This window comes from Anomalospiza imberbis, chromosome 2, assembly GCF_031753505.1.
Source record: "Anomalospiza imberbis isolate Cuckoo-Finch-1a 21T00152 chromosome 2, ASM3175350v1, whole genome shotgun sequence".
In the NCBI taxonomy this organism is placed as follows: domain Eukaryota; kingdom Metazoa; phylum Chordata; class Aves; order Passeriformes; family Viduidae; genus Anomalospiza; species Anomalospiza imberbis.
The window spans coordinates 84,257,113-84,282,253 of NC_089682.1; the positions used below are offsets into that span (position 1 = coordinate 84,257,113).

Sequence of the window (25,141 nt, forward strand, 5' to 3'; positions counted from 1 at the left end):
AGTACGGTGGGACTGCATCTTAAAGCAGTGCACCTAAACCTCCCCAATCCTTCTCGGAGGAATTGCCAGTAAGAACATTACTCAGGTTCATTACATTTTTATTACATGCTGGTTTGCTTGCAGCTCTATTGACTGGTGGATACAGACAGAATTGCTGACTGCAAAAGAACAAGTGACTGCCAACCACAGGGTGAGTGGCCTCTAACTCTGAAACTGCAGGTGGACTCCTGAGCTGATCATGTGCTCTTCCCAAAATCTAGCAATAGTCATTGGGCTGTTTGCTGGAGCCAACAGGTCATCCCAGAAACAAGTAATGTCCCAGTAATGGGACACCAGAAAAGTTCTTATCACCCCTATCTTTGTATTATGAAAGATCTTTCCTCCTCACAGCTCTTTAAGCTACAGAGTTTATGTTGTCAGGGCACTGAAGGCACCCACAGACCTTGGTGGCCCTAACCACCCTCTTTTGCTTCCCTTCACCCTTTCCTATTACCCAGCCAGGACATCTAGTGCCCACATTTGGGCCAGGGCTTCAATGGAGCTTGAGACTGGCACCACTGCAGCATCACTGGGGCAAGGGATGGAAATGGAGCACGGGGAGGCTGCTCAGGGTCAGTGAATCCTTTAAATGTGCTCATGGCCCTGACACATATCTTGCAGGTCTTGGCAACATGAGCACATTGATATGAAACTTATGGTGATGAAGAACGGCCACCCAGATCCACATGGCTTGTTCTGTTTTTAAAGTAGCAAAGTAGTCATTCCTTATATTTTAGTAGTGTCTGTTAATTACAGTGCCAAAAAGTATGATTTGGTTAACTGCATGAAAATGTTTTCTCTGATGCAACTTCAATTACCAAATCAAGAGCTTCACCACAAAGCTTTATTCAGGCAGTAAAGCCAAGCAAACTTCCATGTAGCTCTGTCTAAGAGGTGTTCAATTCCTGAGTGTCTACCAGGACTAATGAAATGCACTATAGAAACTCTGAAGGGCTTGTATCAAGGAAGACATGGTAAAGAAAAAAACAGTGAATTTAAAAATCCTATCTAGTGGAATGAGTATAGATTTATGGATTGGTAAATTGAGTTATCCCAACCTGGAGACACTTGATATTTAGTTGGAAGTTTTCCTTTTACCTCTCAGTTTACGCTGAGTGGTGCTGAACAGTAATCTTTTGTTCAGGGTAAATGTGACCAGTTCCTCCAGAGAACAGATCCTGCCTAGCAGGGATCATATCAGCATTGCTCCGCTGTCCTACCAGGCCTGAGACAGCCACAGCTGGCAGCTACAGCCACCTTCCTCAGAGGGGTAAAACAAAGTTCTCAGCTGCTGAATCTGCTTTAGGAGCTCTCCTGAATACAGCTGGAGCCAATTTTCCTTCAAAGGTGCAAGTGACAGAGCCTAGAAGCCATCTCTGCCAAACGCCAGCCACATTGGTTGTGCCTTTTTGGCTTTGCCTGCTTCTCACTCCTCCTTATCTTCCACTCCTAGCAACAATGGTGCAGCACGCTCGGATAAAACTCCTGGGAAAAGGCATGGAGGAAAGTGTATTGGGAGTTGAAACTACTTGGAAACGAGAGAGATGGAAATGCTACATTGATCTGTCAGATAAGAACATTTGGCACACAGCTCAATGACGGTGAGGAAGAGCATTTGTCTTCCAGATTTTTACTCATCTCCATCAGGCTGCAAGCCTTGTTTTGCCAGAGCTGTGAGGTACAAGTTACAGTCACTTGAATGATCCAAAGAGGGGCTGGGAGAAGGCAAATAAAAAACTGAGCTGTCAATTAGAGACCTCTGAAAGAGGTCTGTGAAAAATTTATATATAGCTATAAGGATCTGTTGCAGAACCTGATGTGGTGTAAGATGAGCTAGATGAGAACATTACCTGTTTTCATTATTTTGGGGTTTTGGTTTTCTTGGATAATACTCTGCTTTACAAAAGGTGTTAGATACTGCTTGCCACTGTCTACCACTACATCACCCACATACGTCCTCTTTTCTACCATGAAAATTCCAGGTGTGACTTCAGAGCACTGTATTTGACCCAAACTGCTGTGCACAGGCTACCATCAATCTGGAGGTGCTGGGTCTGTCTGCAGTCTGTCCAAAAGCTCCCAGAGCTGCATGTGGGGAGTTGTGCTGCAGTAATTTTGACAGTTTGGGGACAATTTGTTGGGCTGGCACAATCCCCTTTGTGCTCTGCATTACAGCTGGTATGTAGCTCCAGCTGCCTTGTACAAGTGTGGCATGAAGGGCACGTTGGCAAAGCGCTGGATTTGCTTTTTCCAGGCAGGGCTTGCTTTCTTGGCGGACTCACCAAAGGGGACTCAAAGCTTCCCAAAACACCTGGATTTCTTAGGTGCTTGCTGTGCAGCATTTCCCAGGCCGCATGCAGTGATGTTACTGCAGTCATGAGGAGCAGAGGGAGGTGCTGAGCAGACTCACAACACAGCCTTGGCTGGCAGAGCTGCCGGAGGCCACTTTGTGCATGAGCCGTGCCAGTGGGGTCACTCCAGAGTGCATTTGGGGGGAAAATCCCACAGCTAACAAGACCAGTGGAATCCTGGAATGCATTAGGAAGAGCATTGCCAGCAGGTCAAAGGGGGTGATCATGCCCATCTACTCAGCCCTGCTGAGGCCACATCTGGAGTGTTGTGTCCAGTTCTGGGCTCCTCAGCACAAGAGAGACAGGGAGCTCCCGGAGCAGGTGCAGTGGAGAGCTACAGAGATGAATAAGGGATTGGAACATCTCTCTTGTGAGGAAAGGCTGACGGAGCTGGCCCTGTTCAGCCTTGAGAAGAGACGACTGAGAGATCTCATCAATGTCTATGAGTAAGTGAAGAGAGGGTGCCAAGAGGATGGAGCCAGGCTCTGCTTGGTGGTGCGGAACAATAGGAAGAGGAAATGGGCACAAACTGATGCACAGTAAGCTCCACCTGAACATGAGAAAAAACTTCTTTACTGTGTGAGTGACCACACACTGGAACAGTTTGCCCGGAGAGAAGACTGTGGAGCCTCCTTTACTGGAGATACCAAGAACCATTTGGACACGATCCTGTGTCCAAACAGGGCTCGCCCTGTTTTAGCAGGGAGATCGGACCAGATGTCCCACTGTAGTGCCTTCCAACCTGACCTGTTCTGCGATTCCGTATGCACGGTATCGTCAGGCCCTCGGCTCTCCCGGAGCCCCAGAGCGCCCGGCATCGAGCTGGAACCCCGCGGCCGGGCCGCCGCTGCACGTGCAGAGTCGCAGCCTGCTGGCACTACACGCCCCAGAATGCCCCGCGGGGCGGGGCGGGGCCGGGGCGGTGAGCGGGCGGGACCAGAGCCGCGAGAGCGCGCCGCGATTGGACGGCGTCCGCCCGCCCTTCGCGTCACGTGCGCTTGCGCCGCCCGGTCTCCGCCCCCCACCCCTCTCCCAGTCACTCAGTAACGGCGCGCGCGCGCGCCAGCGGCCCCCCCTTCCCCCTCCCCGCCCGTTTTCCCCCCTTCGCGCTCGTCACGGAGCGCGTCCCGCTTCCCTCCGCCCCTCGCGCGAGCCGCCGCCGGGAGCCGCCGGAGCCGCCTCGCAGGAGCCGCCGGGAGCCGCCATGGCCGAGAACGCCGCCGCCACCGGCCTGGAGAGCCACCGCATCAAGAGCTTCAAGAACAAGGGCCGCGACGCGGAGGTGCGTGTGGGGCCGGCGGGGCCCCGGCCGGGCCCGGCCTCCGCCGGCGGCCGCCAGAGGAGGGGAAGGGCCGGGCTGGGCCGCGCTCGCGGCGGGAGGAGGCGGCGGGGGGAACGCCTGAGGGGGTTTTTTTTCTTCGCCGTCATGCGGGCGGGCGCGGCCGGCGGGGGGCGGAGGCGGCAGCGGGGGGAAGGGTTGGCGCGGCCGGGCCGCCCGCGGGCCCCTCCGCCGCCTGCCCGGCTCGCCGGGCCCCGGGCAGGGCCGGCGGGATGCGGCACCTTCTCTTCCCGCGGCGCTACCTGCTCCCATCCCGGCGTCCTCCCCGTCTTGCCGCCTTCCCCCTGCCCGGGGCTCGGATGGGGCCTCGGACAATGGTGCCGGCCGCCTTTTGTGCCGCCCCCCGGGGCGGTGGCGGCCCTTCCGCCGGAGCTCGGGGCTGCCCTGCCCTCGCCCCGCGGTGCCGCTGCCGCGCACGGAGGCCTGTGCTGGTGCCGGGGACCGCTCCCACGCTCTGGTGAGCCTGGTTACAGTGTGCTGTGCTGGCCCGTCTTGTTTCTTGTCCTACCGTGTATCAACCCCTTTTTTCTTTTCAATTTTTATATTTTATTTTCAAATGCTTCTAGGCATATCAGTAATGGTTTGCTGGGCGTCTGCGTCTAAATGGGGAAAGATTGCGGTGCTCGGTAAGGCTAATGGGGTAGTAGCTTACTCCCCTGAATTTGAGCGTTTAAGGGTTATTGGGAGCGCTTATTCCCTAAAGATGTTCCAGAGGTCTATCGGACACATCTTCAGTTCTACTCGCAACTGAAAGAGGAAATCCCAAGTCTTGTATTTAAGTTTCTGTAATTGGAAAGGAAGGGGGAGGGAGCTCTGAAATCAGGCTAGAATTGAAATCGGCTTAGGATTCGCTAGAGTGAAAACCTAAATATGTGTCAGATTACTTTGACTTCACCTGAGGGTGTTTTCCATGGTTCTGTTTATTTTATCACTTAACTTTTGTAATCAGTAGACTGGAATTTTAGTGCTCTGAAAGCACATTCTGTATTTTAGCAGAATTCACACTTCTGCTGCTATTGTTTGGGTGGAGACAATTTTATGCAGGTCAGGTTTAGCAGCAGCAGTGTCTTTAAGATGACATTCACAGTGTAAAGTAATTTTTATTTAAGTCTGCAACAGTGAATCTTTCTTACAGAAAATCTTGCATGTAAAGAGTATGATAACTTCAACACTTCTGGCTAACATTAGTAAATGTTAGAAAGTAACTAAAAATTGCCCATCCTTCTGTTTAGCAGTAGCTTCTCAGGGTAAGGAGGGGGCGTGGTGCATTTCTTTTTTCCCTTCTCATCCAGTGAGGCTCTTCCTGCTGCTCCTCATTCATTTTGTCCTTGTCTCATCTCTCCGTATTGGTTACCGGCTTTGTTGCTGCTTTCTCAGTAACTGGCCTGAATCCATCAGAGCTCTAAACAGGGAAAGGTTAGGTATGTTCATGCCTAGTGTGAGCTGATCTGTCATCCACGCTTGCTTATATTATAGCATGCTCAAGACGAGGGGAATTGAATATCTGCCTCCATGGGGAGGAAGGAGGGAATGGACTGCCTAAGCTTTGCTGAGATTACTTCTGCCAGACCAGCTAAGGTAGCTTAGCTCTCATTTCCCCCTGAAGAGGAGTAATTATTTTGGAGTAGTGTATTTGCTCTTACGGAGAAGTATATCCCTGGAGTTGTCTTCCAGTGTGCTGACTGATTTCCTTTCTGTGGTTGAGCCTAAGACTGATGCAGAGCTCCAGTAATGGTAATTACTGGAGTTAAAGCTGTCATAGCTGCTTTTGAAAAGAGTTAAAATCCAGGTAACGTATTTCTTTTGCACTAACAAGTAGATAAAATGCAAAGGTATTTTAAAGTTGTATAGCCATGGGTATATGCTAAAATGAAATTTAGGTTCATTTAAAGGGCTGTTAAAGATTGGAAATGTTTCAGTGTCTTTCAAAACAGCTTAATTTGTATTAAATGTCTGAGATTTTCTACTAAACCTCCTTTTTGACTCTTTTCTGATCTGGGTATTTAAAAGTTCATGTTAGAAGTACCCTTCTGGAGTAAACTTTATCTAACTTTAGCCTCTAAAAGTAAAACAATGTAAGTTAAGTTTAGAGTGGAGAATGAATGAGCACAGCAGAGATATATAATTGCCATTAGTTACTGTGCCTCTCTTGAGGAACTGGTACCCAGACTGACCTGCTGATTGTGAACATTATCTCTACGTAGTGAAAGTTATTGGCTCTTCACAAAGTATTTGTTTTCTAAATTAAATATGCCTAATTCCTGGTTGTCAGCAATTAAATACACTTGCTTTGCTCCCTGTACTGCAATAAAGAGTTTGACATAGAGATCCTGCCTCTAGTTTTCTGTACTCAGCTTTGGACATCAGGAGGCATCAGTGCTTTCATTGGCATTGATCTACATCTTCTCATTTTGTCAAATTCCACCAAAGAGAAATGAAGTATTTAGAATCATGACATAATAAATCATGATCTGATATCTAGATTATATCCTCTGGAAAATTTAAAATATTCAAAGCTGTACAGTCTCAGCTTCAGTTTGAAAACAGTGGCACTTGAGTCACCTTCTGCCTAGAAACAGTCATTGCCTTTGAACACATCAGGCTTGAGCACATTCTTTAGTAATCTTCCTTTGACTGCTATTAAACACTTAAGAATTACTATTGATCCCCTCTGGGTACAGACTCTTCTGGCAGACCAAAATACTTACTCCTTTAATTTGTGCTTAACTCATATTTTATTACTGGGTTTGCTGGGACATATAATTGTCTTTGCTTTTTCTTAATGCAACTTTAAGGGAAACAAAAGATGAGTAAGTACCTTTGGATTTTACTATGGATCCCATACAGCTTCTCATTGTGGTTTTTCTAAGAGCAAAGGAACAGATCTGTTGAGCAGAAATCAAAGGTTCTGAATCTTTGACCTGTACAGGTTCATTCTCCTTTTTCTAATTTCAAGTTTGGGTGGAAGTTCCATACCTCTTTTGTCGTTTTCCTCTTTTAGGGAGGTAAAGTTGTTGATACTGAACTAGAATTTTGATTTTGGGGTACTAATATTCCAAAAAATATTTAGCCCTCAAAAGGGATAATAGCAGTATCAAATGCCACAAAGGAAGTGTTCTTCACTTCATGTGAGTTTCTGTTCTTTCTTCCATTAGTGAGATTTTTCTATTTTTATAGGTACTGACATGTGATTAGCAGCAGACAAAGTTAACCTCAACCTGCAGAGCTGATCAATAAGGAGCCAAGACACTCATGGCTTCATCTGGACAAGCAACTGCCAGCTCTCTCCTCACAGCCTTCTGAATTCTGTGTTCTCCTGAGATGTGAAAGAGGTTTTTGAATTGTTACACATAAAATGAAAAGGCGTTCCTGTGTTGATTATGGACATGAGTCTTAAGTCTCAGTGATGTTTTTTTTCCTTAAATATCCAGCACTAATTATTGCAGTACAGTTGAGGCTTCACAGGACAAAATTAAACAGTTGCAATCACTTAAGTTGTGACACTCATTGTAACTGTGTTTATTTGTTTATATTGATATCTAAGCTATCTTAGATTTTAGAAAACCTAATTTGAACCTTCTGGTTTTTGCAGTTCTTCAGCTTCATTCTTTGCTTAGTAACATCCTTCCTAGCATTATTTACTCCTCCAGTGTTTTGGATTAGAAATGTTGCTTATTCTTTGTTACAGTAGCAGGCACCCATTTGTTCACTCACAGTTCTGATGTTTAAGGTGATGGATCAAACAATCAGCCTGTTTCTTTCTGTCAGGATTAGTCAGCATCCCTGACTAAAACTGAGGAAAAAATCTTGATAAGCAGAGGTGTTGTAATTTGTAGGGATGTCTGCATGACTTGCTGGTGTTTTTTGTGTGTGATATAATGAGATTGTGTGGTTATGAAATTAGCAAAGTGCATACTAAATTAAAACTCTATGTGCACTCATTTAAAAGAAAACCAACCAATGAGAGAAAGAAACCCAAAACCTAGAAAGGAATTAGTGTTATAAACTGAATAACTTTATGTAAAAACACTTCAATGACTGGGATTAAAATTTCCTTTTTGTATACTTGTCATACCCCTAGTCATAAGTCAAAAGAAGACAAGTCCTTGATCTTCTGTTGGTTAGGCTGGGGGGGTTATCCTTCTGTGATTTGTTGAGGGCCATTTACCAAAAGGAAATACAGCCACTCTGTCATCTTTCATCGTACTCCTGCTCTATTTGATTTTTAGTTTCTGTAGTCCTGGTCACTGATGTCTTTTTCCCACTTACAGGCAGTTGTGTGATCTTTAAGTCTGTATCACCTTTGGGATCCGGAACTTTGACAGATCCATTTTTATTCTGTACCTTCAGCATTCTCACCCCAAATGAGGCAGAGAAAGGAAGTGGGCTTAGCTCAGATCTCAGTCATCAGCTTTGGTAGATTCAGTGTATTTACTGCTCCTGTATTGCTAACAGTGTGGATCTAGTTTTTGAGGATGCTTGAATTCAATCCCACTTTTCTATCATGCTGCCATCAATTTTTTGTGAGCAGAGGAGCATTGTTCTGGGGAGGCCAAATCTGGAAAAAGGTTGGCTTAAAGCCGTGTTCCTGTCAAGTGTCAAAGGCTTTTTGCAGTGGAGGTTCTATACGTGCACAGTGTTAGTGAATGAGTGGACATGGCTGCTGCCAGCTCAGTTCTGGGTGCTGTTCTGTGCACTAAGCAGAGTTTTTGCCGTCTCCCCATATTCCCTTCTAAGGCTTCATGAAACTATTAAGTGTTATAGCAGTCCCAGAAATCCTGTTACTCCTAGCAACTTTGTACCAACACAGTTTCTTTCAAAATTTCACAGTACAGATTGGTCATCTCTCTGCATTTCACTTTGGCACAGGAAAGGATACCAGAAGGGAGTAGGGATTTAACAGCTTGTTTTAGTGGGTTTAAGGTACTATGGACCTGCTGTAAGGTTCACGAACTTTTTGAGACTCAGTAGGTAAAGTGAAAACACAAGTGGCAGGTGACTTCCTATTGGGAACTAGATGTAATACAAGATCCAGTACTCTCATGCAGAGTTTTTTTTAACTCCAGCTTCTTCTTTATTACTCTTTAAACCCAGTATATATACTCTTGGGAGAATAAAAGTGTACATGTTTGTACCTTGGAAAGAATTGCATAGGTAGGAAGTAAGGTACAGATGTGGGAAGCCTCCTTGGTTGCTATTGCTGCAGAATTTTCCAAGCTTTAGTCCGCAAGTAAATAGTTCAACACTGTGAAATGTTCGCGACTCTTGGCAGAAAGCAAACACCTAATAAGTCCATTTAGATGAACTGTGTAGTGTTTTCTGTGAGGTTCAAAATCACTTGAATGCATTGCATTTTAAAAGATTTAAATACACAGATATATTGGGAAATCATTGTTTATTTCCAAAATACCTGTGGAGAATGCAATTTGGAGATGGTATCTTTTGATGAACATAATCTTCATAAGCTGATTGGGATCTGTGCTTGCTGTATTGAGGCCCAATTATTGCTGTTTGCTGTTGTGATATACCAAGCCTCTGGTAATCTTCCTGTAATTACAGAATTTGTTTTTCTTCATTCTTGTGTATTTCTAACACTATAGCAGTGGCGGTGGTATCTCTAAAGCTTCTGTTATGAAAGGATTGATTTTTAATTTGTAGAATATTGAAGTCTGGTCACAGCTGGTAGCAGTGTAACAGTCAGACTAGTTTTAAAGGGCCCTTTAACTATTTTTTACATAAGTTCTTTGAGGCTTTTATAATTGTACAGTTCCAGCACATATCTAAGCAGAATGTTTTGTCCTTTAAAACTGCATTTTATGAAAAGACAGCAATTAGAAAGATGCAGCAGCTACAAGTAACCAATCAGATTTGTGTTAGTTGTGGGATTAGAAGTGGAATGAGGCATCTAATTTATGACAGGCTAGAGGAGGCAATGAACTAGTGGATAATGGGTTGTGTCATCAAGTAGTAAAGACAATTTATCAACTGACCTGATTTGAAAAAGAAGTCCAAAACCTGTATCTTTTCCAATAATGGAGTCTGTCAGTTGTTTCCAAAATACCTGCTGTGGGAAACTGTGATACTGAATTGACGTTCCTGCTTACTAATATAATAGCAGAAACTGAGCTTTGTATTCCATTTCACAAAATTTGATGTGGGTAGTCAAAAGCACTGGTATCTTCCAAAAAGTTAAGTCCTGCATCAGAACTGTCTGTGCCTTGGAGTGAACTAGTTGCAAAGCTCTTCATATTTCTTTAATTTTCTGCTCCCTTAGCTTCCTGAGCCAGCCCTTCACATCTGGAGAAGACCAGTGGTGGCTCAAAGAGGTCAGTGTGAAGGGGAGAAGGTATATCTTGTCTAGTGGTATTTAACTGTTGGATTGTTATCCCTTCACAATCAGATTAACACCATTAAATCTGCTGGGGAGGCTCCTCTGGGTCACCTGACACTTGTCTCCTTTCTCAGGCTAAGCAAATGTTGCAGTCAGCTTTGAACTTGATTTTGTGTGTATTTAAAAAGTACAGCAAGTACAAAATAGGAATATATAATGTACTAGTGTCTGCAGAACAGGAGACAAATTTGTATCTTCTTCATTCAAACACCTGTTACTGAATTACTCATTTCCCTCATACTGTCATGTCTCATCAGCTGAGGACCTCTTCTTGAGCATTTTTAACCTTTGTTATTGTCAGATTCAGTAACAGGTGGACTTTGGAGGTGGTGGTAGAGTAAGTGATTCACAAAATCAGTTTGGAGAAACAGCTTCCTTTCAAGACTTGTAAGCGTTAATGGAGATGTGTTTTATTGAGTGTTCAAGCCCCACTGCAAACTTGCTGGTGTGGGACATAGAGCTCACCTGTACGTTGAGAAGGTTGGTCACCTGTACGTTGAGAAGCTCACCTGTGGGTTGAGAAGGTGGTCAGTCACACAGGGTTCTAGCGTGGTTTGTGCCCAGATTTTCAGAGGTGCAGTAGGGGATTCCTGACCAGGTACAGTGCCAGATTTCAGGTTTGCAGTTCTTGGGATGCCAGTCCTTGCCTTTTCTTAATCAGCTACAGTATAAGTCAGAAGGTTGATGAAATTCTGTGGAGAGATGTTGTGTCTTGTTGAGGTAACTGAAGTCACCCTAACCAGCAAATACTCTTTGCATGCAGCTTTTTGGCATCAGTGCCTCTCACTTCTTTTTGTGCACATGTAATGAATGTCAGGTGCAAAGTCAGTGGTAATGATTTCTCTGCAATAAAAATCTGACTTTCAGCCAGATACAGAAGGCTTTCCACATCAGGAGAGAGCCCTGCTGCGATTCATCAGGATCCTGTTAACCACTGTTTGTCAAATGTGCAAGAAGAATCTGTAGTGTTCATAGCACTGATCAAACAGCACTGAGGAGCAACCTTCCTGACAAGAAGAGGCACTAAAGGAGCAATGACATGTGCAATCAATGTGACAGCATCTTTTTTTTTTTTAATTGAAGTATTTGTAAATTGGAATTTTAAGAAACTGAAGGAATCCTCAAGGAGAGCAGTATGATACCCAAAATGTTCAAGTAATGTAAACACATTGATTCTATGTTTCTGTCACATTAAAAAGTGAGGTAGAAGCATCTAGAATTCAGGATACCGAAATGATTAAATGCAAAGGACAGCTGACAAGGTTCATAAGATTGTGGGATGTTGCCAGAGTGTATTTTCTAATTCCTAATGCTCTATCTTCTTCCTGTATTGTCAGCTGGGTTTGTTGTTTTCTCTTGCATCTTGAGCAGAATGATCTCTTCATAGATTTAATTAGGCAACTAGCACATGTTTAATATTTTTTTTTGCCTTTTGATTATATCTTTCAAAAAACAGCAAAGAAAATTTGATTTCATTTGAGCCATGTAATATTATACCAAAAAAGTCTGTTGTAGTTGAATATAGCCTAGCTCTCTAGGGACTTGATTTATTGTTTTTTTTTCATGGCACCCTGTGAATGTATGCAAATTGCAATTATTTTCCCATTTTATAGATGGAATTACAAAGCTTTTTTCCCCACTTCACAGTGAGGTGTTTATAAATATATCATGCATTTATAGAATGATCATCTGAGATACTTTGGTATTACAGTTGAAGACTTTAAGTATCTGAAAAGGCAGTGTCTTTATTCAAACACAGATTGCACAAGAAGGTACCTGGCTAGTATTTAGCATTGTATGATTTTTTTTTTCTTTCTAAGGGAAACTAGTATAAATATTTGGCATGCTTAAGAATCTCTGGTCTTCTGGTGTTTGCCCCAGAAATCTGTGAAGCCTTTCTGACCAAACACTAAATTTTGTAATGAATTTCCTGAAAGTGGTTATCTACAATTTCATATAAGTTTTTACATTTGACAGTATTTAAATCTTCATGTTGATCTGAAGATCAAAATTTTAGTCAGTTGTTTGCACCTAGTTACCATGAAAGGTCCTAATTTTGCTTTGCTGCTTTGACATCCTGTACACAAGTGAATATGGTATTTTGTCTGTGAAATGTGGCATTAGGTGGTAGGTTTGGGTTCTGGTAACATCTATTAGTAAAAAAATGAAACTGTACCCGAGTTGGTCTTTTAGACTCTTTTTCAGACTCTTCTAGTCTTCTGGACTGTGGAAGGGAAAAGGGCTTCCTTGTCTTTTGTGCAGGCAGTCAGGTTTTTCCGCTTGACTAGACAGGTCTGCTGCTTTCCCTGCTCAGAAGGGATGGGAGGGATGCTTGCTTAGAAACTTCGGGAGAGGATAGAAGGGGTGTATTGTCTTAGGCAAGACCAAGGAGTTGTGTAGGTATTTCCATTTGTTCTCCTTCAAGGACAGGTTAAGCTTCTCTTTCCAAGAAACTCTAAAGCATTTACTATACTGCTCATGCAATAGAGCAAAATAACTAATTACCTTTTTAGAAATATAAAAGTACCAAATCTCAAATCCTTGTACCTATTTAATGTGTCAAGAAGTCTTAATCTGTTGCCACATTATATCACAGTACAAGCTGGCTTGTTCTGGTCATTAATCCACTAATAAATAAGAAACCTAGCCCAGTTCCATAAACTGGCCTCTGGGTTGACACAGGGGCTCCACCCAATCACCATCCTTTCTAAGCTGCAAGCATATCACTGGTCCAGGATCTGGGGGGCATAAAGATGAGACCAAGGAGCTGTCTATGCCAGAGAGTTTTGAGCTGCCTATTAAAAGAAAGCTCATAACAATAAAACACAATAAATGCTTGTATACAAGCATTTTGATGGGTTTTTTTTCTGCCCCAAACCAGCCTGGCTCCTGAGGTTTCTGCACTTTCATGTGCAGAATTGCAGTATTTCATACTTTTGAAGAGGTGTCAGGGAAGGAATAGGGGGAAAAAAGGTCAGTAAAGCAATTTCTAGGAAAGATCAGTGTTTACTTCATCTATACAAACATCACCTTTTACTGTCTGGCACCTGCACCTGTGTTGTGAAGTATAAAAATTATACTCAAGGATATTCTCGTATGCAAGAGGGAAGGCATTAGTTAAATCCAATCCAGCTGTTGGAACTGGGCCAGATTTTTCTTTCAGTTAGGCAGGTGGAAGTAGTCTAGGATTGCCTTGCAAATGCTAAGCTAGTTGGGCTCCCTGTATGTTTAATCAAGCTGTTTTACTAACCCACCTATATGTTCAGGGTAGCTCTTTCCTCTAAGCATGTAACTTCTCATTTTCTGAGACCTGTTCCTGTAATGTTGAGAGACAAAAGCATAAATAAAGAATTTAATGTTGTTTGTAGATTCAGGGAAGTTAGAATTGGTCAGTGAATTTGTTCTCTCCATTTAATAGCTGAATTTTCAAAGGAATTAAATGAACATCATACTAAAGTTCCCAGAAACATAACTTGTGTATCCACAGGATGGCCAAAGCTGACATTGGGCTGTGGTGTTTGTCTTGATGCCTTAAGAGGCTACCTAGAAGAAAGGCTAGACAGTGTTAAAGGAATAAAGTAGGTATTTATTAAAAAACCTTCAAAGGATGCACCTTGCACAGTGCAAGAGCCTGGCCGTGGCTCCACTCAAGATAGATGACAGGTCCAATATGTAATTGGACCAAAACTTACAGAAGTGTGAAAAGAGTTTTCACACTTTTATGAGTTTTCACACTTTTATAAGTTTTCATCCAATTACATATTGGTGTTAATTGTCCAGTTACAGCTTCAGGTTATGAAGTCCCATCCTCCCAGACTGCTCTCCTCAATTAGCTGTTGTTTACACTTTTTAGGCCTGAAGCTGCAATGGTGTCCGTGGTTCTCAGGCTGGAAAAGGATTGTTTTGTCTATCTGAACTGTGAAGAGAACTTGCTAACACTTTATATGCAGTTCAAAGTTATGTACTAATGCAGTACAGAATGTGAAGATTATGAAAGCCAAAACTTAAGACATCAGTCTTGTCAAGATGATGTTGTCTTTCCCACTTCTGTGGGCTAGCTCGAGGCTGATATTGCTAGCTGGCCTGCAGAAGACTGAGGGTAGGCAGCTAGCTGGTTGTGGGGCAGCTGGTAGTATTGATGTGCTGCCTGGATGAAAACATCTGTTTCCTGCCTCTTCATTTCTGATTGTTTGTAGACTTGCATGCTCAAGTTGTAATGGAAGTGGTCTAAATGTGTTGATTAAAAGTTGACACTGTTGAGGTATCCCACTTAATGAGGTGGATGCTCAGGATGGGCACCACACTGAGCTCCCTATGTTGTTGCAATGGTGGATAGATTTTTAGTGTTAAATGCTGGTTATGCCTTAATCTTCCTTCTGACACAATTGGTATAGCTAAAAGTAGTTAAAATTATTAAAATTCATACCACTTACTGTTGCAGCATTTGATTATTTTTTCTGTGCAGCAAATCTACATTATTAAGCACCCTGTACATGAAACTTAATTTTTAATTTTGTTTAAGGATTCTGTATCCCAGCATACAAAATGAAATATAATGACCTGACCTTCTGACTAGTTATATCACCCACACATTTAAATAGTTTTGGGTTGCTGATTTGTACTGAAACTGGGGATGAAGTAAACTTACCAAGTGTCCAGAATTCTGTGACTCCAAAAGTGATATACTTAAGGAACTTCAAAGTGTTCATAATAAATTAAGATTGATTTTTAGATATGAAGTAGATGACTCTTCTGACTGCTTTGTCTAAGGTGTGAATTTTATCCTTTTGGATTTGCTTGATTTTTTTTTTCCTGCAGCCTTATATAACTATAGTAGGGTTTGGGGTTTTGTTCGTCCCCCCACCCCCCTTCCTGGTACAACACTTTACTACAGAGAATTTTGAAAATTGTTATCTTGTTCTCATGTACAAGTACAGCTGATTGGTTTTGGGGTTCCTTGAATTTATTTTTTTTTTACTACAGAATCTATATGGGTTGCCTTTTCATGTAGTTTAATGTATTATGCAGTTAATTGTTTTTTTTTATGTTAAAGGCTAGAAAAGCTTGTTAGACTTACTGCCGTAGAATTTCAATGTTACTCAACACTTGAAAATAGTCCTTCTTTTCTAGAAAGCTTTGCATGGCTCATGGTAAGGGACCAAGGAGTGTGACAGGAGTGGTACAGGAGTGTGACAGGAGTGGTATTGGCTCTTCAACACATAATGAGCATATACATCCTGTGCACCCTCATATGCAGTTTCACTCATGTTACTTGTGTGACATGTGTGGTTTGGTGAAAGGTTTCCAAATATTTGGTCACTGAGAAGTAATTCTTTGAATTACTGGTGGTATGGCTTATGCTGATAATTCAGAATTCCACAGGCCATTGATTTTTGATATCAAGAGTTTGACGCAGTTTCGTATTCTGTCAAAAAAGAAGTATCAACTGAAAAATAAGGAAGACATTTCCCTTCGCCTCAGGTGGCTGAACCTGAACTTTTGAGTTTCTTGTCATCTTGTTGAGAGAGATGCCACACTTGTTGAGAGATCTGAAACACTGATCTGATGTAGACAGCTGTATTCTGTGTTCCTTCTGCCCACTGAGTGTGTCAAAGGCAGTTTTACTGGGACCATGGCATTCTTTTCCTTTTGTTTTTTTTTTTCCTCTAAGGTCTAGTGTCTCTTAAATCTCTTGTCTTTTGTCAGCTTAGCATTTTTGTGTTTTGTATCACAGTGAAACAAAGTTCCTTTCCAGCCCTTAACACAGCAACCCTAATGTGTGCAGTGATTTTCTTCTTTGGCATCTGAAATTAATTTCAGATTTGAGAGAACTAGGAATTATTTTTCCTTCAAGTGGAAGGTGATAAGGAGTGATTCTTCATAGATAACTGTTTGTGTCTGACTTTGGAAGAATACTCAAATTCAGGATAGAAGTGAAACACTAATTTATCCAACAACATCTAGCAGATCTTTTGGGAGGTTTAATGCTTTATTTTATAAAATAACAAAATGCTGAGGAAATGGAAATTAGAAATACTGCTCAACATCTACTTTTGACTTGTAACAAAACTTAAAATACGTGGTGCATTACTGTGGTCATATCAGCCTGTCAAACACAGTAGTAAATAATTGTTCTTACATATGATGAACTGGGGAGAAGAAATCTCTTGTTACAAAAGCCTTATGAACTTAAGTCTGCCTTGAGTCATGTATAACAATTGAGATGTAATGTTGTAGCACAGCTTGATAAGTGTTGTGTTCTTATTTCTTAATGCTGACTGGCAGTCACTCATTTTTGCTGTTTGCACTTAGTGCACAGTGCATTAATACCTTGTGTTTAGGAGTGCCCTCATGGTTCAGATGCTGCAGCTGTCATCGTTTTGTGATTTGTAGGATTTTGCCTGTGCTGTGTTTTCCCTGTCTGAGATTTGGAGACTGTTTTTGTTTATCCAGTGAAACAGTTCAGCCATGGCTTGGGGGTTAGTATTGAGATGTGCTGTTTCAGTGTTCCATTAAGTTACTTGTTTGAGCACATTATGTTGAGCTGTGATCATAGTCAGAAGCTGTGGATGTCAAACCCTGTATTAGATCCATTGGTAACCTCTTGCTAGGCTTCAACTGGTATCTATAGACTTCAGCACATGCCCTCCCAGCCTGGAACCTGGGAATGAATGCTAGGTTAAGTTGCAGAATAATTTTGTCTCTTCTCTGTGTCTTATCTGACCTGTATTAGCTGGGGAAAATGTTTAGCTTTTCTACTGGAGTATAAATCCATCGTAAATACCTATCAGTTCCCTACATGCTGGGTCTTGCAGGTGTTGTAAAAGTGTTACTCTGCTTACAGTGGTAATGGTTCCTTGAAGGGAAGCTAGCAATGGTACTTAGGACTGCTTCTTTTATATGCTGCTACATTATATATGTGTCTCTTCTGAGGCTGTAGGAAGGTGCTGGTGACCTGCTGTATTTCTAAAATGGTTCATCTGAAACGCAAGCTTTAAATATGTCAAAGCAATGGCAAATCAGGACAGAAAATCATCAGAGTCATTTAGGTCTGTTTTCTGGGGAGTAAAATCTGGGCTTTGTCAATCTTCCTGTCATATCCTGTCCCACTCTCTCCACCTGACCCCACCACATAAGATTGGAAATTGTGCCTTTTGGTCTGCAGGTGTTAAAATAAAGCTTCCAAAAGTCCAGCAAGAGTATGCAGAATATGGTGCTATATGTATACCGGCATTTCTTGTAATTGGATAAGTTGAAATATGTTTTAGGTCTTTCAAGGCGAGGATGACTAAATTATGGACATTCAGAGTCTTACCATAGAGCAGTCTGTCACTAGTGTATCAGCTCCAATGGTAAAGAGGAGAAAATCAAGCTGGGCACCAGTCTGGATAAATCCTCAGTAAGAAGCATGAATAAAATTAGGTGATCAAGCCAATGTAAAGTGCATTCATGTGTTTTTCCGGTACAGTCTGTAATTGCCATAATTGACAAGTATGAATTAAACACATTGATATGCAGCAGTCATCTCATGTGTCAGGGACACAAAGTGTTGGGTTAGAAATAGTGTCAGCAGACTTCAAGCAAGGAGCACTGATCATGATCCAGCCATGGCAACCAAGTTTGGCTGCCAGAGTGCACCACAGGCTCCTTGGGAACTTCAGTCCCATGTGCTCATAGCAAGCCTCTAGCCCCAACATTGTATCACTGATTCTTGGTGATCCTGATGACCCTGACATACTGATTTTTTTTTTTTTTTTTTTAATGCTGTGCCGGCAGGAGGCTCTGTAAGACTGGGAGCCCTTAGTTTAGTGGGGGGCACTAAACTGTTCAGTAACAGTCATTGGTTCCATGGAGTTAAAACTGGTATCCCAGTTATCTATCGATCTGTACTGTCTTTTAAAGGAGGATAGTAAAAAGAAAATGTACCAGAGCTGCTTTAAAAGAGAAAACACTCATTGTAAGTTTAAAATGAAATACAAAAGAACAGCTAAAAGAATAAAACCCAGGTAATATGGAGATTGCCTAAAGAGTATTAGAGCTCAGAAAATCTGTGGTACTAGACAGCAAAAATTTCTGCAGAGGTGATAACCTTTTTTATGAATATTTCTAAAGAGTGGTAGCTCTCTAAATGAGGAAAAGATGGGAAATTTTTGTACATTAAATGTGAAAACCATAATGGAATAGTGAAATATTTTGAAGATCAGCTTGATAAAAAAAACCAAGAAAAAGTGTAAAAAAATATTGAGACAGATTTGTAGTAGGGTATGATCAGACAGGCTGAAGTAAGGGAAGTATGAAACAAAGATAAAACCCTAATGGAAAATCTGAGCAAATTATTTGCCCTTAGAAAGAAGCTTGGAGTTCTCCCAGTAGAGCCTTTATGAATGGCTGACTCTGAGTAACTATCTTTAGTCAAAGTATTGTTAGAGAAGGTTTTAGAGTAAATTAAGTGAATAGTAATGTCTTGCCTAGGACTTCTTTGTATTTGAGTTTTTTCTAAACCAGGAATATCAAGCTGCTGAACTGTTGAGCACAGCATATAGTGTTCCTTAAATCTGCCCTGCTTCCAGAAGAGTGGTAGGTGATAAATCATTGTCTTCTAAAGAACTTCAGATTTGATCTGGTTTTTCTGTTCAGTATAAGTGTTCTAGAGTATTCTTGCATAGATAAATGAGTAAATTGTCAGTAGGGAGCAAATATAAAAGTAAATTCTTCCTTGCATCAGTTAAATCACTGAGACTTCAATTTTAGCACGTACAATATTGGATTTTGGAGAGGAAAATTCTAGTGGACACTCAAGTTGATTATGATAGGGTACACCTCAAAAATTAAGATAAGTAGGAATAAAAGATGAGATTTGGGGGAAGGTGGGATGGTGTTGCTAGTGAAAAGTTCAGTAAAGAGTTTTGGTGTCTAGAACACAGAATGATCAAGAAAAGGAGACTTTGCAGCATTGTTTAGTTACATTTTTTTACTGAAATGCAGAGTTACAGAATCATAGAATGATGTGAGTGGAAAGGAGCCTTGGAGATCCAGTTCCAACCCTCCCACCATGGGCAAGGATACCTTCCACAAGACCAGGTTGTTCAAAGCTTCATTCAACTTGGTCTCAGACAATTCCAGGGTTGGAACATGCACAACTTTTCTGGGAAGCCTGTGCCAGTGCCTTACTACCGCACAGTAAAGAATTTCTCCTAATATCTAGTCTAAACCTGCCCTCTTTCAGTTGAAAGCCATTCCCCCTTGTCCTATCACTCCATACTCTGGTAAAAAGTCCCTTTCCCGCTCTCTTGTATCCCACTTTAATACTGGAATGCAGCTGTCATGGGGAAGAAGTGTTGAAAAACTTCAGGCTTTATGGTGTCCTTAAATTTGACACAGTTATTAAGATTATTCATATATAAAGTTCTAATAGAACAAGAAATTTGAATGACTGGTCTTGCTAGTTGCATATGATGACTTCTTGGGTTCTTCATTTGTTCAAACAAACGAACCCATCCAATGCCCTCCCATTCCCCAGCTATCCAGTCCCTATCATACTGAGCTGTTGCAGCAGGCTCAGATGGTCACAAGTACAAATGATTTACCAAAATTATGTGAGGGGGAAATAACATGAATTTCTGGTGGATGCTGTAGTGCTGGTGTCCTCTTACAGTAATGAGGACTTACTTTGTTTAAAGTAGTAGAGTTCTACCCTGTAGATGTAAAAGGAGAATTTTGTCTGTGTTTACATGAGTGAGCTGGTTAATCAAGCAGTGGGCAGGAAGACAAGCCTTCCTAACTCTAAAGTGAACCCAAGGTAATGAATTTCATAATGGAGATGAGGTAGCTTCAGGGAGACCTCATTGCAGCCTTCCAGTACCTTAAGGGAGCTTACAAAAAGGAGGGAGAGAGGGTGTTTATACGGGCAGATAGTGAGAAGACAAGGGACAATGTTTTTAAACTGAAAGAGAGTAGGTTTAGATTAGATTTCAGGAAGCAGTTCTTCACTGAGGGAGTGGTGAGGCACAGGTTGTCCAGAGAAGCTGCCGATGCCCCATCCTTGGCAGTATTCAAGGCCAGGCTGGATGGGGCTCTGAGCAACCTGGTCTAGTGAGTGGCACCCCTTTCCATGGCACTGCTGTGCAACCTGGCTGAGAACAGTGAAGCTATTGTAGTTGTCCTGTATATATTCATGGTGTGAAATCTGCTCATTTTTTCTACCTGTGTTTCATCTTTAGCATGTTTGGTGTTTTCTTAGATGACTGATGGCTGGTGTTTACTGTATATTGCTGGTCTTCACTGGTAACTTTTTTGCCCAGGGAGTTATTTGCCCTAACTCAAAAGGAACGTGATAGTGGCAGTGAAGGTCAGTAGCAAGGATAGGACATAGAAAGTATTTTAAAAGGCTAATTTTAGTTAGTGTGGGTGATCTTGCTGGACTGCCAGCAGTCATACAGTTCTGTTCTCCTTTGAATTGCATTCTGATGGTACATGTCTTTTCAACTGATAGTTGAATGAGAGAGTTGAATGGGAGATTGCCTTCAGTAGGCTAAAATTCTTTTTCAGTCTTCTGGTCTCTCTTATCTGAGAGGTGCAGCAGTATTGTCAGGAATGCGTTCTGAGTGTCCAGTATCTTTAAGGAGCTGAGATGCTTGTGGGCTGGTTTTCCTTTGCAGTGTTTAGGTTGTAGATCCTAAGGAGACTCAGTACTACTGTTGTACTTTGTTTCCTTTTTCTGCAAGCCTGATTGGTCTTGTTGCATTGAGCTCAGTCATCTTCTGTCAGTCATGATTGATTTTGGCCATAGAACTGTAATAGATTATGTGTTTGGGTTGTGAATGTGATTATATGGGAATGTGAGATTATCTAACTTGGTTTTACTGCTGCTTGTGGTCTGCACGTATGACTCTGGAGAGTAATTTCAGTGAAAACACCTGGAGAATCATTCTAGTAAAACTCCATGGGGAAGTTGATATTTTGTACCTTTGGTATACTTCTTGTGGTTTATGACAAAGCTATCTGTAAAGGTGTATGATAAAAAAAGAGAACAAACCAACCAAACAAAAGAAACCCAGCCAAAACAAAACATCACAAAAAACCATGTGCATCCTCCTAGAAAAGATTGAGTTATAAATTATGCACAGTTTTACATGTCTTTTGATGACTAGATTGAATGCACTTTTTTTTACCTAGAAACAGCTGATTCCAAAACAGAATACTACTTTCTTGACATATAATTTTGTTTTTTTAACAGACTATGAGAAGACACAGAAATGAAGTTACAATTGAATTGCGGAAGGTGAGTCTGCTTTTGTTTATCAACTGTGTTACTTTGCTAAAAGTGCTCTGGTATCTTAACTAAATATTTTTCCATAAGCTTTGCTTTATAGCCCCAAATGTATATAGAAAAGGTGTAAATTTGTTAAATACTAACTGTAGGTTCTAATTTATTTTTCTTATCCAATTTGTGAAGCTCAGTACAACAGAACAGTACTGCTTTAGTCCAGTGTATCACTTGGAAATAATCCATATTTGGTTTCTGTACCAGTTATTACAGTGGAGCTCTCAACTGTTCAAATGTTTGAAATCTCTGAATGGGAAAAAGGAGAGCTTTAGCACTTAGAAAGTGAGGTTGTTCATTTATCTTGTTTTCTGAAAATTATTGCTTTTGTGCTGTAAAGGGAGTTAGTTTGGGGATCAGATTTTGGCTGTATTGGGTAAATGTCAGTATGGCTGGGAAGATCATGAGAGCTGATCTAGTTTACTGCTCTGCCTAATTAGAGCTTTTGTTACAGCCTCATCTTTCATAACTCTTCCAACTGCCTTTCTCGGCACCTCAAAGAGAAAGGGTAAACTTTTATTTGCTTTTGGGTACCTTCAGTGTATTTGAGGACTTCATACTGGCTCCTTTACCTTTATCCTATTGAGGCAGCTTCAGTTTTTCACCCTTTTCTTGAATATTCTCTTTCCTAGATTAGACTTGTTGCTGCTTCTCAGATCCACATTGCCTGTGTTTTCCTGGAAGTGTGGAAATCTGAAAGGATGCAGGCTGCAGTTGAGTTTTAAATGGAATAGTGAAAATCAGTTCCTGATACAGTATTCCTCTTTATACTAAGTGTGTTGTTGACAGGCACACAGTTTGTGTATGCTTTGTACACTTCTTAGAGTACCACAAAGCTAATGTAGTTGTTTGTTTTGTTTGCATAATTGAATAAATGCAGGTTTGCTTTTTTTTTTTTTTTTTTTTTTTTTAACAATTGACTTCTGACTTCTGAATTATATCTGCTTTTTCCAGGCTTTCCCATTCTGTTCCCCAGTATGTTTCCAGGCTTCTCCAGCTTGGTATAACCTGTATTTTTAATTATTTTCATTAATGACCTGATAAGTGTTTAGTTTGAATATTCTCAGTATAGCCCAAGCTCCTTTTGGTCTCCCATTTGATGCTTCTCTCCAGTTTGCCACTTGAATCCTTGACAGTTTAAGTGGTGCTTGCTTAGAAGTGTACACCCACCAAATTCTGTCTTCTTTTTTTTCATTATTTGCAAACTGAGAAGACAAAATCCTTGCTAAAATCAAAGTATCAAAGTGAAGGGTTTGTAAATAAGAACAATGTTGATAGAAATTAGCTTGACTTGTTTTTGAGAAATTTTGTCTGCACTTATCACCTGATTGTGTAGGAGCAACCAAGAAATCTTGTGCTAGTATTTTCCTGGGATCCTTCTGTTCCTCTTGGGAAAAGGGACTTTGCTTTTTCAGGTCTTACAGAAAAACTTCTCTATCTCATTACAATATAAACTATAAATATTTCTAAGATTCATCCTCAGACTATATAATAATTAGTCAAAGAAATGTAATTTGACCGAGATGACTGGAAAATGATCAGCAGTGGAAGTTTATGCTGACATGTTAGAGGCCCTCTTTGTTTAAGAACTGGTGTAAAACTTGCTGTGTAACTGTGAAATCTGTACTGGGAAGAGTCATTCATAGCACCCGGGCAGCATGTGCCTGCAAGCAAAGCAAACCAGTAAAAGATGGCTTAACTAATGGAGCATATCCTTATACATCTTGTGAAATTGAGATGGAATGTGAGCATTCCAGTGCAATCTTTGGAGAGAACTTTGCAGTGCAAAGTGAGAAGTTTAATTTTAATTTCTTATAATTGGTTTTTGTAACAGGTCACAATTTCAAGGCCAGTTTATTACAGAAGTGTGGGGAGGAGCAAGTCAGACACTTAAGGCAGGATATTATCCTGTGTGGAAGGAATCCAGCATGTGCCAGTAATATGTGAGTGAAAATGAGGAAGCCTATGAGCTGCTAGTGACTTCTCACTGAAAACTGCACATGCAAAGATCAGTTACAGATTTAGAGGAGAAGCCTGAGCACTGGATGTAGGTCAGACTGTAAATCAAGAGTGAACAGCAGCTGCAGCACTCTTAAATGCAGGAATTGGTGTTCTTGAGTGTTGGTTAAACATCTTCACTGCAGAGACCAGAAAAAATCTGCTTTAATAATAAATTCACCATGTGTCAACTCAGCTCGTGCTGGTGGGCAGTTGGTTTACAGTGGGAACTCTGTGGCAGATGAGATTCTGTATCATTGCTTCTGGTACAGAATTGAGACTGAAATGTTAAGGGATGTGTTTTATCAAGTTCCAGCAGTGCTTTGAAGGGATAAGTTGTAATATAATTGCTTCAGTCTTTAGAGTTAATACTGCTGCTCTAGCATGAGTATGCCAAATTCAAGAAATTTTTGGCATGACCTTAGTAATCCACTGGTGCCTCTTCAAAGGAAAGGGTCATCTTCTCTTCATCCCAGCTACCCAGATGCTGCATGTACACCTGGCTTTGAAGAAAAGAGACAAATTGAGTGTATTCTTGATCTGTACGGTTGAAGCACTACATAGTCGTGAGTTTGTGTTTTGAATCAATGTGGATATAAATATTAAATGAATGGATCTGATGAAATTGCTCACATCTCTGTTTAGTAAGATGGAATAAATAAAAAATCATGGAATAAATAAAAAATCATGGCTTTGAACAATAGTAAACAATTTCTGCGTGCATCAGTGTGAGGTGTTTATTCTCTTGAAATTACAGACATCAAGGTGCCGTTTGCAACACATTCTGTGTTTCAAGAATATATTATCTCTATTCACTATCTTCACACTATAGCTCTTATTCAGGAATAAACTATTTTTTCCCTGTTTTTTATTTCTCAATCACTTATTATTTGTTTAGGAATTTAATTAACAAAGATTAACAAAGCTATCTGACATGAAAAGGTAGCAGTAGTCTGGCACATTCCACGTTGAGGCATGGGTCGGCATCATGAGCCAGTCAGATGACACTCCTCATGGTCAGGTGCCCTTTTACTGATTCCATACTGGCTTTGTGTTCTGTGCATTTTGAGAATGGATCTACTACATTTCTGGAAAGATAGTCTTGGTCTCTGATTATATTGTTTGTACAAGAACAGGTCTGAGAGCTTAAACAATAGCCATCTCCCTTTCCTGACAGATAACAGTGTCAGTTTTGACACTGTCAGTGTCAGGTGATGGAGACTGCATCAGGATTTGGAATATAAAGCTCTTCAGTGCAGTGTCTTGGTGAAGTCTGATTTAGAGTGTTTATCACTTGGTTTCAGCATCCCAGAAACCTGAAGGATGCTCTGTTAGTAAAAGGGACCCTGGAATTAATTGGCTTAGTCTGTTAGTCTCAATCTAAAGGGGCATGGTGGATGAGCAATGGTTTGGATTCAGTTTAAGGTTCTATATCTAAATCTCTGTTTAAGTTTCTATATCTAAATGAATCCTGTAACTCCATTCCTCTGAGACATCCTTTGTTTCTGGGTGCTTGGCTTTCTCTGAAGATTGTTTGTCTTGGGCTACTTGTGTACCTAAAGAAATGTAGTCCTTAGCTAGGTCAATTATATGGTCATTGAGTTAGATGTCACCCTTCAAAGGAAGCCTTTGAACTAACTTCAGCAGAAACACAGGATGCTGTCCCGCTAACTGGAATCTTAAGAACTTCCATGATCTCT

General features: G+C 41.2%; 1 protein-coding gene across 1 annotated transcript in view; it reads left to right on the forward strand.

Moving 5' to 3' along the window:
• Positions 1-3,460: 3,460 nt before the first annotated feature.
• The window catches only part of KPNA3 (karyopherin subunit alpha 3), a 45,841-nt gene continuing 24,160 nt past the window's right edge, over positions 3,461-25,141 (forward strand). Inside the window, exons 1-2 of the mRNA XM_068182140.1 lie at positions 3,461-3,672; positions 21,357-21,401. Of these exons, the coding sequence (XP_068038241.1) occupies positions 3,595-3,672; positions 21,357-21,401 (123 nt within the window). The 5' untranslated portion in view covers positions 3,461-3,594. The remainder of the gene's footprint in view (positions 3,673-21,356; positions 21,402-25,141) is intronic.